The 14,857-nt window shown below is 42.1% G+C and overlaps 1 protein-coding gene across 1 annotated transcript in view; it reads right to left on the bottom strand.

Annotated features, from left to right (window-relative positions):
* Msn (moesin) overlaps positions 1–14,857 on the bottom strand; it is a 73,359-nt gene that overhangs the window by 22,196 nt on the left and 36,306 nt on the right. Inside the window, exon 2 of the mRNA XM_036174333.1 lies at positions 2,631–2,714. Coding sequence (XP_036030226.1) covers positions 2,631–2,714 — 84 coding nt within the window. The remainder of the gene's footprint in view (positions 1–2,630; positions 2,715–14,857) is intronic.

The raw sequence follows: 14,857 nt of genomic DNA, 5'->3' as shown, positions 1-14,857 counted from the left end.
AGAAAACACATCTTCTATGAAACATCTCCAAGCTAGAGCACCCTCATTCGCCCCACATAGTGTGGTGCAGTGGGAGAGAAGTATGTTTGTGCAGAAATGAATTCGAAACTCCATATCACAGCTTGCTGGTGACATGACCTACTAAGGTGTGTTCTTTGTCCTTTTGGGGACAGGATTATTGTGATGATTAAAGAACCCAGCTATATGTAAAACCTCACATATTTATCACTTCCAACTCAATTCATCGATTGTACTGTTACTAACAATAGTCACCATGTTGTATAATAGAACTCAAGGTCATTTTTTCATTTGTTCATGTGTCTGTTGAGACAGGATCTCATGTTGCTCAGGGTAGTAAAGAGTAAAGCTCACTATACTCTTGAGAATGGTCTTGAACTCCTGATCCTCCTGCCTCTATCTTCAGAGATTACAGGCTACCAACCCAACTTCACAGTCACTATCATCTGAATGAAATTTTAGCAAAAGCACCTACCCAGGGATAATCTATAGTAGATGTTCAATAAATATAGTTTCCAAGATATTGCTGAATTCCAATCCATAGAATGGGGATACTACTAACATGTATACATTATCTGGTTTTCTCTCTTAGTCTTTTTCTCGATGATTATGAAAGATTAAAATCTTTAGGGCTCTGTTTGAGAGGCAATAACCTTCAGCCTACCAGCCAAGAATGCTTGCACATATCTAATTCCAGGAGTCAGGAGGCTAAGACAGGAAGATTGCTCTGAGTTCCAGGCAGCCTGGACTACATAATAAATACCAGGTCAGCCAGAGTTATATATCAAGACCTCATTCCCTGCCCAAAAAACTACCATTCCAATCTGCTCAGGGCTCACAGCCATAGCAGCCTCGTACAGAACTACACACCCAGTACATAAAGCAAACAAACACTAACAATGAATTACCAAGTAGAGATTTTTTTGAAATTAATAAAATTTTGCCCACAGATTGTTATTTTGCCCCAGGCTCTCAGTTGTGTCTTCCTTGCAGCCATCTAAGTCATGACTTAGTCCCCCTTCGGTGCAAAAGGACAAAGCCCAGTCAGTGGTCAGAGCAGGGAAGGAAGGGTATAGCGATCATTGCTTTGGGAGAGGAGTGAGCAGAAGCAGAACTCTGGAAGGAGTCTAGGAAGAGGTCAAAGTAAGAGGTCAAAGAGGTACTCTCCCCTCGCTCAGCACCTCTTCCTAAAACCTTACTACCTAAAACAAGGGACCCAGGAGCTTATGTCTATCTTACAGACTACTAGAAGCCAATCCAGAAGACATGTTCTGCCAGCTGCCTTTCTCCTCCCAGCAACTCGAATGAGGCCTTTTCTTTCTTTTACAGAAAAGGGTTGTCTGAACTCTAAACAATGGAATACAGAAAACTTGGCAGAGATAAATCTTTGAGAGATAACCAAATTTGAGGAACCATTTACAGACGGGGAAACTGAGGCCCAAAGAAGTGAAATGTTTGTGTGAAACAAGAAATTAGTGATGGGCTGGAGAAGTGGCACAGAGGTGAAGAGTACTGGCTGCTCTTCCAGAGGTCCTGAGTTCAATTCCCATCAACCACATGGTGGCTCACAACCATCTGTAATGAGATCTGGCGCCCTCTTCTGGCATGCCAGAAGACTGTACACATAATAAATACATAAATCTTGAAAAGAAAAAAATTAGTGGCAAAGCCAGCTCCAGACATCAGAATTTCGGACTTTCTTTCTACTGTCCTTTCAAATTCACTAGTCTATCCCTCTAAAAGCTCTTCAATATAGAACCCACATGAAAAACCTTATAATATATAATCAAAATGCATTCAGTCATTGCAGACTAGTACTATATTCACTTGTGAGCTATGGAAATGTCAACACATAACTTATGTGTTTAAAATTCCTCCGACTAACTTCTATTTTCACAAATTAACCATCAGTGATTACCCTACACCATTCTAAACAAAAACACAGAACAAACTCCAGAGAAGGAGTAAGTTCCAACTAAATCTAAAAGTCGATCATCAAGTCTATCTCCCAATCCTAGTACATAAATGAGACAAAAAGCATTATGGTATTAGAAGGGGAGCCATCATTTACTACTCTACTACATGCTTGTACAAAATACTTTCTTCCAAGCTTTTTGGGTTTTCTTACCATCTTGTCTATTTCTGATCTGGAATTTCGTGCAACCTTCTATGCACAGTAATCAGGTTTTTTGGGGAATGGTAAAGATACAAATCATATTACATTTTTATAAAAGCGAAAGGCCTGTAAAGTAGCAGCAATTTTCCCCTTCTTTCACATCTGTGTATGTGCACAGACACACAGGCCACGGTCTGCATAAGAAAGTGAGAGGGAAACGTCTGCGCACTGAGGCACACACCTATAATCCTAGCACTTGGGAGGCTGAGGTTTTCAGTGAAATAGAAGTGCAGATCCTCTGGAAGGTTCTTACAAGGTATTTGCTCCAACCCCAAATGGAACAAAGCAAAGGGCAATAAGGAATCCCAGTAGCCAAGTTGTCCTTGGAAGGACAAGTAGAAAAAGAGACCTTTTCCAAAACACAGAAGGAATGGTTGGTCTGCACTCTGATGAGGCCTACTGGCAGAAGTGATTAGGGAACAAGGCCCTCCCTTACCTGGTCAAACAGCTGCTTGCCAGTGGTGTTCGGCTGAATGGCAAACTCCAGCTCTGCGTCCATGGTGGTCACACGCACACTGATCTAGGATGAGATGAAAGAAGGCAAATTAGTTCTGTGGCTTTGTGCTCAGCAGGTGATGAGACAAATGTCTCTGCTCAACTTTGGGGAAAGAAATCCAAGTGCCAAGAAACTGAGTAAATAAGAAACTGGTGTGAAAAAAAGGTACAGCATTGACATAAGTCATAACCTAACCATATTCTCAACCACAGTACTGAAGATAAAAACAAAGTCACAAACAATGCTTCACCAAGAGGCGAACATGAATGTAAAGCATCCTACTACAAAGAGGAAGAAAAGATTGACTATATTTCCTCCAGAAAATGTCCCCACCTATACCAGCCAATTGCAGCCCACAGCAGTCTTTTCTTACCTCTGGTCTCCAGGCTGGCTTATCTATGACACTACTAGACAGCTGCAGAAGCAAAATTAAATTAAAGTAAAAACAAAAACACTGGGTCCTCTGCTATGAACTTTAAAAGCTACAATATCAACCTTCTAAGCAGACACTCAGCCGAACACCACTGATGCAGTGGTTCTATGCGACATGACCCCTTGGGGGGGGGGGGCGTTGAATGACACTTCACAAGAGCTAAGACCATCAGGAAACACAAATATTTACATTACGATTCATAACAGTAGCAAAATGACAGTTATGAAGTAGCAAAGAAAAGAATTTTATGGTTGGGGGTCACCACAACATGAGAAAACTGTATTAAAGGGTTGGAGCATTAGGAAGGCTGAGAACCACTGCAACAGAGGCATGGTGATTATGGGAGTAACCAACCACTTTCTGATTGAATTTGAGACCCCCTCTACAGGAGGAAGACATGCTCACTACTGTAAACCTGCTCAAAAGCCCATGATTGGGGAGGTCATATGCCTTAGTAGAGAACCTACTACTATTGATTTACTCAATAGACATGTAGTCAAACTGGCCTCTAGTTTTTTTGTTTCTGTTTGTTTCTTTTTTTTTTTTTTTTTTTTTTTTTTTTTTTGGTTTTTCGACACAGGGTTTCTCTGTGTAGTTTCGGTGCCTTTCCTGGAACTCACTCTGTAGCCCAGGCTGGCCTCGAACTCACAGAGATCCGCCTAGCTCTGCCTCCCAAGTGCTGAGATTAAAGGCGTGCGCCACCACCGCCCAGCCCATAAAGCCTAGAGAACATCATAGAAGATGGGGAGGAAGAATGTAAGTGCTGGGGCAGGAAGGGAAGTGCTGGAAACATTGTCTTCTAGATATGGCATGGCAGCTGCAACTCTGAACTCACAGCAATATTGTGTAATTCCACAAGATCTGCACAATATTGAGCACATCAACATGACAGGGCAGGAGCTAGTGAGACTCCATCTCTCCATAAGGAGCTACAGCCAATTAATTGTTGCTGGGGGGGGCAGGGAGGAGTCATTTGCTCAAGTACGTAACCTCCCACAGGTGCTCATGCAGGAAACCCTAATTAAATGCAATGGAGCACACACACAAAGAAAACTACTGAAGGTAAAGAGGATAAGAGCACACAGTAAGAATGTGATCCAAGTGTGTATGTACATGTATATACAGCGTCTATACACACACACACACACACACACACACACACTTGAAATTGTGGAAGAGTAAAAACAAATTTAAAACTGGGTCCCAAGCCTCACAGCACGATAATGGGCTCAATTCACCAACATGAATAGCTCTTAGCCTTTTCTTGGGCCTCAGTTTCAGTAACCTGCAGAAAGGCAGACAGACATGGGACAAGGGAGCAGGTAATTGAAGCAATGACTAAGGATCATTCTAAGAATGAAGTCTGTGGCTCTATATACTGCCTCGTTCTGCTAATGCTTCCTGCATTTGTGTCTCACTGTTCTCTCCAGGTACAGCAGAGGAAAGGGGAATCAGCAGAGGTGAATGTGTACAAGATAAATGCGCTACCCCAAAGAGAGGGAGTCAGGCATGGACCAAACTATAAGGCAGGAGGGAAAAAGGAGGGGTGAAATGGTGTAATTATATTTTAATCCAAAACCACTTTAAATGAAAAATATTAACATATTCTATATTATAAGTGAAAAGAGAAAAATACCAAGTAACTGTAGCTTATTAAGGAAGAGGAGTGAGGCCTCCCAGTGGCAACCAAAATCCAAGCTTTTATACAGTCTCAGAAAATAACAGTTGAGTCACTAAAATTTAGTGCATTGCAGTCCACCATTTTCCTGATGTGTCTGTATTGCTTCTTCCAGGACCTCTGGCCAACAATCCCAGATACATACTACTAGCAAGTTGGAGTTATGCTGTCTACAGGTTGAAACGACAGCTCAACCCAAATCAATCTCAGACTCTGTTACTACTCGGAGATATAAATATAAGCCAGGATGCAAAGATGATTTGCAAAGATCAAAGATGATTCCTGCTATCTCTGGTAGTCTTGGTGCTTCACACAATTCCTGATACATCATAGATTCTCAAAAACATAAGCTATAAGATCATTCACCAAGATGTGTGTGGCCATAAGATGAAAGTTTTTAAGTGGCCTACCATATTTCCAAGGGAATGGAAAGAACTCTTGAACTGCAAGAATGTGTGCAATCATTGATATGCAGAGACAGATAGTGCCACTTTCTGAAAATACCTCTGCACTGAGGAAGTTGAATTAAAGAAATCCTTAGAAGCTTTTAAATTAAAACGTGTATCAGATAGCCACGTAGGATTTCATTGGCACCAGACAACAGTCACAACCTTAGAAACAGATTCCCTGGCCTACGCCAAGGACAACTGAGATTTTATTATGAAGGAGATTTTTCTTTAGTAAAAACTTGACAGTGGTGGTACTAACAAATATAGTAACAATAAACAACAGCTTTCATGTATCTAGATATACAACTCACTAGGTACTTCATATGTACTACCTCTGGTTTTTTTTTTTGTTGTTTGTTTTTTGTTTTTTGTTTTGTTTTATTTTTTGTTTTCCGAGACAGGGTTTCTCTGTGTAGCTTTGCGCCTTTCCTGGATCTCACTCTGTAGACCAGGCTGGCCTCGAACTCAGAGATTCGCCTGCCGCTGCCTCCCGAGTGCTGGGATTAAAGGTGTGTGCCACCACTGCCCGGCTTTTGTACTACCTCTCTTAACAGTAAGTCACTCTGATTATTTCTACATTGGGGATGAGGAAATAGACACAATATATATTATATCACAGACACATAATTATAATGCTAGTATGTGGGAGTTTGAATACAGGTCTTTGTCCAGACTTTACTATTTAAATTAATATGTTAATTTCCTCTTACAAAATATGGAAGGTTTCCATTGGAAAAAAAAGATAAAATTTTATACTACTAGATATTTTGCTATAAAGCATAGCAAAAAGATGGCTTGTTATATGGTCATATAAAATTTCATGCTTTGAGGATATCAAGATGGTGCTTGCTACCAAATCTGATGATCTGAACTGAAGCCTTAAGGCACACATGGTAGAGGAAGAAAACCAACTCTGTAGAGTGTCCCGTGACCTCCAAGTACACCCATGTTACACACACACACACACACACACACACACACACACACAGGCACACACAATAGAAGTATAAACAAAATTGTGCACAGTATACAAGCTCATCTTCATAAGATGTATATAAGGTAAATGCAATAATGTCCTAATATTAGCTAAGCTTTGTTTTTTTGTTTGTTTTTGTTTTTGTTTGTTTGTTTGTTTTGCGAGACAGGGTTTCTCTGTGTAGCTTTGAAGCCTGTCCTGGAACTCACTCTGTAGCCTAGGCTGGCCTCGAACTCACAGAGATCCGCCTGCCTCTGCCTCTCGAGTGCTGGGATCAAAGGCGTGCACCACTACCACCCGGCTAAGCTTTGTTTTTTAATGAAGTTATGGGTGATTTTTCTCTTGTTTAAATTACAAAAAAACAAAAAAAAATGTTCACACTGTTGAGGGGAAACCTAAATATGGAATTGCCAAAGATGTGAATCCCCATGGAATAGGTATGGTATTAAACCTTATTAAATCTTTGTATCTTTGGATTTTTCCCAAGCACAAAGGTCAGGTAGCACCAACATGGAGGCAGACACCATTTTGCCAGCTAAACAACTCTGACAAACAGCAGACCCAAGGAATAACTTTGTAAATAAATATCAGCAGAGATTCAGGGAGGAAATCTATTTCAGTACTGACAATGAGACAGGAAAGGCCCTTAAGGCAGGGACAAGTAAAGCAAGTGCCTTGTGAGAGTAAGCCAAGGTTAGCCACCTTACTGGGTGTTACCCTAAGCTTCCTGCCAATCCAGTGAGCACCATAGTAATGAGTTCTCATATCGTATGGAGAAAATGGCCCTGTGGGCTGGAATGTGTGCAGAAAGCAGTTGCCATGCTAAATACAGCCTCAGGTCACCTTCTGCTGGGTGAAAAGTGTCAGCAAACTATCTAGTGGGGATGAGAAGATGCATCAGTGAGTGGAATTTCTTGCTCTGCAAGTATAAGGACCTGAGTTCAATCCCCACTACCACATGAAAGTTGGTATCAGTGGTGTATGTCTCCGGTTTCAGCACTGCAAGGTGGAGGAAGGTAGATTCCTGGAGTTCAGTAGCCAGTCAGCTTAGTCATTCAATAAGCTCTGGTTTCAGCAGGAGAACTTTTTTCATAAAAGTAAAATAAAATGGAAAGGGATAGAGGAAGTCACCTGACATTTACCTCTGTCCTCTACACATGTACATACCCACACAAGCATGTACATACACCTAACACACACACATACATACCAAAAAAATCACAAACAAACAAACAAACCAATGGCTAAGAATATAGAGTGGAATGGGGATAGTGGTCTTTCTAATACACTGATTTATCCTCATCTCAATAGTTATACATCTCTGTAATTATAAGCAGGGACAAAGAAAATGCTGGCTACATGAATAGCCATCAAATAAGAGGCTATGAAATAGGATGGATGTAAGGGTAAGGATGTAGTTCAGTGGTAGAGCAGTTATCCAGCATGTACAAGCCTCCATGGATGGTACAGAGGTGGATGCACTGGCAGCCTGAACACATATATAGAAAGAAGACATATATAGAGAGAGAGAAGGGGACGTTTTACTTGACTTTTTATGGCAGTTACCATTCTTGCCAATCTAGCAAAGCCAATGGAACACTTGTCAGAGCATTTTTAAAGGCATGAAATAAATACAAGGAGATGATTTATATTGAAACAGATGTCAAATTTAACGACCTGCACTTGTACACTGTATTAAGCTACCTGGTGTTATTTAGCATTGAGTCTTAATAATTACTACTACGGTTTCTCTTTTAAAATTTTCTTGTTGTTTGACAGAGTCACACATTTATACAATGAATTTTAGTCATTTCACACCCCTCATCCCCCTCCATCTCCCACTGGCACTCTTCTTCCCTATGAGTCCCTCCCCTGGTTTCTGTGTCTCCTTTTTCCTGTTTGGTCCATTGAGTTTAATTTGATCTCCTTGCCTAAGCATGGATGTCAAGATTATGAATACAGCTAGGACAATTTATCTGTGGCTATGTCATTTAGAAGAGTGACTCCACTCCACCAATAAGCATTAATTGTCAGTAATGCCAGAGGGGGAGGTGACAAGTCTTCTGGGTAAAACATATCTACTACTGTAATTTTTAATTTAGTTTAAATGATATTTTGGGAGATTTGGAATAACTAAATATCTTAAGACTTCTACTGATGACAATATCATAGGTATTGCTGCTACTAAAATTTTTTGCTCAGACTTAAAATTAAAAGGATAAATCTTAAGTTAGAGCTTAGTGAAAACAAATGCTGGCACCCCTTAGTATCTGTAAAGGACTGCTTCCAGGACCCCCATGGATACCAAACTCTACAACTGTTCAAGTGTCTTGAAAAACATCATAACATTTGCATATAACCTACATACATCCTCTTGGGATCTCCAAATCACCTCTAAATAATTTATAGCACCAAAGATAAAGTCTGGTAATGTAGCTCAATGGTACAGCCATGGCATAGCATAAGTAAGGCCCTAGGTTCAGTCTCTCACAACATAAACAAGTGTCATAACACAATGTAAATGCTATGTAAATAGCCACTATTCTTTTTTGTTTCAGGAATAATAATACAAAGTCTGCACATGTTCAATACAGATGTAATTTTTCCCAAATTACTTTCAACCCACATTTGGTTGAAAGCCAACTAACTGTATCCACATTCATAGGTCTTTCCTGTTTCAAATTCTATTTGTGGATAGAAGGATTTCTGGTTAAGGAACTTCCTAGAAATTTATTTCAATTCACCTAATCCAGAAGAAGCACAGTGTTTGAAGAATAATGGGTGTAGGAGAACTGTAGAACTATTCTCTGACCTTGAGGCAATTACTGAATTACCAAAGAACTGCAATGGTAATACACAGGGAAGTCCCTGAAAAGCAGAACAGAAAAATCTGTTGTGCAAATTAAGAATCATATTAACGTGGTTTTTCCATAGATCTCCAAGGACACGACTGATTGTGGGAAAGAGATCAAAACCAAAACAAAAGTGAGGAAAGTGAGTTGAGTAAAATAAATGGAGCCTAAAAGTTGATGGGGCTGATAAGAGTTTGTGTTGATGAAGGTTGGTTTGTTCTTTTATAATCTGAGACGCAAACATACAAGATAAGCTACAGTCAAGACTCATGTCACATAAGGACCTCTAGACATAGGTATCTACTGTCCTCCTTTTGGAACTGACCTCTGTTTTATCAAGAGGAGCATCTTGTTTGGAAATGTTTAAAAAAAGGGTGGCCAGCACAAGCCTAACAGCCTGAGTTCAAGCCATGAATCTATATGTTGGGAGGGAAAAAAAACGACTCTCATAAGATGTTCTCTGACCTCTGCACACTATGGTAATGCACACATAAATACAGACAGAAATTTTCTTAAAACCCTGAAATTGAAGCTTCCAAATACAGTCAAAAATTCCCTGGCAGGGAATAAAGGAGCTAATCTGGGTAAACTAGCAATTTAAAGCATAATTCGTAGTCACGAGAACTGTTTGCATGGTTAGGCCTTGCCTAAGCTGGACCTGAGTATGTAGGCAGAGACTGAGGTCAAAGACTGTCTGTGGAGAACTGAAGGGTTTAAGGATCAAGACAACAAAAACCATGGGTACGAATTTCAAGAGTGTGTCACCCTCTCCCATACCCTGGCCCTCCCACCTCGAGTCCAAGAACAATAAATCCATTGATGCTTAATGAACAATCCAACATAGACACTTCCCACAGGAAGCCTCTGTGCAAATGAACTCATCGTGGGGGTTTCCCAGCTAAAGCCCTCAACTAGGATCACTCCTCCACCCCAAGTTGGTAAGCCTGAAACATAACCAGGCCAGGCGCTGAGTCTGTCTTGGCAGCAGTAGATGGAGTGCTTTTTTATATGTCCAGTAGCTTCAAATAAAAGACCCTCCCTTCCCCTAGAGCCACGATCACCCATGTACACAGCAGTCCTCCACAGCAAAGTGGTCTGGCCATAATCTGCCCCCACCTCTTGTGTGTTCCTAACCCTATACAATGTATCTCTCTTCCTGGGGGAGAAGGGGAGAGAAGCAATCACAAGTTAACTCACTGGAAAGATGAACATAACATTTGTCCGTTTGTAAGTGAAAAACTGAAGTACATAGGGGCAGGTGACAGAACACTCGTTGTATGCCAACTCTGTGGCAGCCCCATTACCCACAGGCTCAGTTCACATCACTAAAGCCAAATTTCCTCGGCTAGCCGTTGGTGGAGGCGGGTCTTCGGGACATTCTTGGAGCTCCTTCCATAACTCCACCCACCTCTCTAGTCATGGTAATTGCACTGCTCTCTTCAGACACTGCCTTGGTAACTCTTTTGCCAAAGCCCACACACTGTAGCATGGAAAGCCTGGATACATCAGGGAAACACTGCTAAGATAGGGTTCCCTTGTCTCTCTGGGGCAGAACTCCTGGAAGCCCCGTTGGGTCTGAGCTGGACCACCTCATCTGCTTGCTATCTCTGAATTCTAAGGGAGTGGCTTTTCTTTCTGGGCTATCAAGGGGGCTGATAACATGAGGAATGTGTTGGAGGAGAGGAGCAAGAGGAAGGGCAAGCCTTACTGGGGCAACCCAGAACTCCGATCTCTTCCTCAGGTGAAACAATAAATAACCTGTGCCACCCGGACCATCTTCCCCCAGCATTTCCTCCTGCACGGTCGGCTCTAGCTTGATCTCAGGACAACAGAACAGCCTCAAGTACCTCTTTTCTCTGAATTGATAATAAATAAGAATTGCCTTGATTCTCTAGCCCAGAAGCTGCAGAACTCCTTCACCATACCTCCTTCCCTCAACACACACACACACACACACACACACACACACACGCACGCACGCACGCACGCACGCACGCACGCATGCATGCATCCACTTTTTAACAACTCATTCTGCTTTCTCCCTAGTGCACTTGGTCCGATTATCCCCTTAGCTCTCTTTTGAGCTATTCCCAGAACTTTCCATACCTGCCTGGGCTTAACCTTTCCTATGTGTGTGTCGGTTCCTCATAGTTTTTATAAAAGAGAACCACACCAATCCTGACTGACCCACACCCATACCTTCATGACTCAACATTAGCTCTCCAACCACTCCAGCTGCTCCAAAAAGGCATAGGAGACAAGAGTCTCTTTCATTTGTTTTGGCTCAGCCCTGCCCTCCAAAAATTCCGAGAAGCATTTCAACTGACAGACAAGAGTACACTAGAGACTGGAGTGCTACTCTCTCTGTTACCATGTTTGGGGCACTAAACCTTCTCAGCAATGAGAATACAACCACCTTATCAGTGTGGGAGGAGAGCTCAGCACAAAGGCCTAAGATGACAAAAATCAGAAACAATGACTTCATTTTAGCAGCAATGTCTTCCTCAATGCAGCCTTGATTTCATAACCTTTTGCACAGCTCCAGACCCAAATCATGTCCCCCTTTACTCCTCTCGTGTGTGTGTGTGTGTGTGTGTGTGTGTGTGTGTGTGTGTAATTAATTATGGTCTCACTATCAAAAGCAGCTCATCAGTCAAGACACGTCCTAGAAACAAACAATGTCCGACTCCAGCTCCTATCTTCCTCCAGGCAAGTGGGGTGCCCCAGTGTCCTTAGCATGATCATTCCCTAGATTCACCTGATTTCTCCTTCCAGAGCATCTTATCTTTAGTCTCCAAAAAGATAAACAGTGTGGAACAACAAACTCTTAGACCTGCCAGGACCCTTAGTGATCGCTTGACTCAAATCCAACAGTTCAAATATGAATGCTGAGGTACGGAAGAGAGGCATCGGCCCAGTGTCATAAAGCTACCATGCGGTGTGAGAACAGAGATTAGAATGTGAGCGCTTAGGTTGGGAGTGTGGCTCAGTGCTAGAGGCTTGCCAAGGATTAAGGAAGACCAGTGTTCTATCTATAGCACCACAAATAATAACATTGAATGTTTTTTTTAAAAAAAAAAAACAATTGGCTCTTGATCCCATAGCACATTTAATAAGCCCTCGTGCCATCCTGGATCTTAGGAGTAGTAGACCCTCCAAATATGTTAATTTGAATATGGAGATACTAGGTGGAGGAGGCAGCTTCAGTATGTTTCATTAAGAACTCAAAGCTGGCACTATTTGGAAGTCTAGTCTTCAGCAAGGTGCAGATCTTTCATGCTGAGATATCTACTACTATGAATTCCCAGGAGACAAAATCTTTCATGGTAACATGGAAGCAAAGACACAAAGAATAAAGAAATGGGTTCGTACCTAGGTAGCCAAGAATAACAGGGTCCCTCAATGCACATAAAACTTTGGAAGTGCCGAAATGAAAAGGAAGCAAGCCCATCATTAATAAAAACAAGCATCCAAATGTGAGAAACTGTTATTTGGAGCCACACCCAGCTGGGCTTCACTCTCTCCAGTCAGCTTCCTGCTTGACCCAGGCTGGTGCCAGCAAGTTTCACAGGAAGTTATTTGTAGACTGGAGTCAGACCATTTTTGGCTGCCTGAAGATGCTGGCTTTGCCCAGGGAACCAAAAGAGGGCTCTTCTTCGGAGTCCAACACCTCAACCTTTGAAGAACAATGTAGTTGATCCAAGCACCAGCTAGGTTCCTTCAACTGCTCACAAGAATCCTGCCAAGTCCAGTGTCTCTAGGTGTTACAACTGCTAAAACCAGGATTAGTGAACTTTTCATCAGCCAGGAGGAGGCTTACAGGTCTAGTCAAAAAGTACTCTTTTCCACCTACCCGATGGGAGCGGGACAGAGGGCTGAGAGTAATGAAAGAAGAAATGTCTTGATGGGGGTGGGGGACGTTTCAGGGTTAGGGAGAAACCAAGGAAACTCCCAGGAATCCAGAGGATGACTCTAGCTGACTCCTAACAATAGTGGAGAAGGTGCCTGAACTGGCCTTCTCCTGTAATCAGATTGGTGACTACCCTAACTGTCATCAAAAAGCCTTCCTTCATCCAGTAACTGATGGAAGCTGATGCAGAGATCCACAGCCAAGTGCTGGGCCCAGCTCTGGGAGATCCTGCTGAAGAGAGGCAGGAGGGATTGGATGAGGCGGGGAGGTGTCAAGGTCATGCTGGGAGAACCCACAAAGACAGCTAATCTGAGCTTGTGGGAGCTCACATACTCTAGACTGACAGCTAGGGAGCCTGCATGGGACTGACTTAGTTAGGCCCTCTGCAAGTACATGACAGTTGTGTTGCTTGGTCTGTTTGTGGGTCTCCTAGCAGTGGGATCAGACCTTGTCCCTGGCACTTGAGCTGGTTTTGGGAACCTATTCCTCATACTGGGTTGCCTTGGCCAGCCTTGATGCAGGGGGAGGAGTTTGGTCCTGCCTCAACTTGGTGTGCCAGGCTTTGTTGACGCCCATGGGAGGCCTGCCCCTTGCTGACTGGAGACTGAGAAGGAGTGGTTGCAGAAAGGGGTAGATGAGAGGTGGGGGAGGGATCAGGAGAAGAAGAGGGAGGGGAAACTGTGGTAGGTATGTGAATTTTAATTAATAAAAAAAGTACTGTTTTAAACCCCAGGGCTAGACTAAAGTTGACTTCCTATCTCACAATACTAAAAGTGTTTGCTCCAAGGAATAATGGTGTCAGGTCTAGCAAGAACGAAGTGGAAGAGAGTGGGAAGAGGCTTCGGGGTCTCTTTTACCTTTTCTAACACTCACTTCCAGAGTTGGGGTGTTCCTCAGTAGCAGCGTGCTTGTCTAATATGCTCAAGACCCAGAGTTCTATCCCCAGCTTTGCCAAAACAAAAAAATTATACTCTGTAAAATGGTTTTACCAATTTCAACCTCACTACAGGGTTACTGAGAGATTAATTAATAAATAAGAAAGTGCTTAGCCTATCATAAATAGATTATGATGCTTATTAACCCCTTCCCTTTGTGCCATTATCATTACAAATATCCTCTCTATCGGGGTGAGTTAAAGTAAAAGTCTGTTGACTACAGAAAGCCAGGGGCTTAAAATCTGCAAAGAACCCTTCTAGGGTTCTTTGAGTGCAAATTCTACAATGTAATGACATTTCTAATTCACTTAGATAATGTGATGCCATATACAACAATAAGACACATTTATCTCGGCGTGTATTGATTTTTTTATTTATTAATCTATTTGGATCTCCTGTGATTCAGACAAGCCTCAAACTTGGTATGTAGCCAAAGATGACCTGTAACTCTTAATTTTCCTGCCCTTCACATCTCTAATGCTGGGATTACAGGCATGCACCACACAGTCTGGCCCAGGATTTTTTTAATGTCTCCTAGGAGAGATGGGATATTCCCCCCCAAGAAACAGAGTCATAAAGGATTAGTGAACACAGCAGAGCATTTATGCTATTTTATCCTCTGCAAAAACTGCCTAGTCTTTCCTCCTTATTCTGAATTCTGCGTCAGGTTTGTTTTTGTTTTGTTTTGGTTTGGTTTTGGTTTTGGTGGTTTTTTTTGTCCTATAAAAGTAATATCTTATATTTCCAACCCTTACCACTCAATACAACTTAGCAAGACTTCCTAAATCTCAGCTGGTATCACAACGGACATAAACTAGGCTTAAAAATGACTCAATAGAATCACCTGAGGTAAATTTTTAGAAGAGTCCCTTGTTCATTCTGGCTTCTTGGGTCAGAAATTGGCCAACCATCTTGAATTCTTGGGCTGGCCATC

The sequence above is a fragment of the Onychomys torridus genome, chromosome X (assembly GCF_903995425.1).
Source record: "Onychomys torridus chromosome X, mOncTor1.1, whole genome shotgun sequence".
Taxonomy (NCBI): domain Eukaryota; kingdom Metazoa; phylum Chordata; class Mammalia; order Rodentia; family Cricetidae; genus Onychomys; species Onychomys torridus.
The sequence above is the reverse complement of the archived record's forward strand: the minus strand, read 5'-3'. Positions and strand labels throughout refer to the sequence as shown.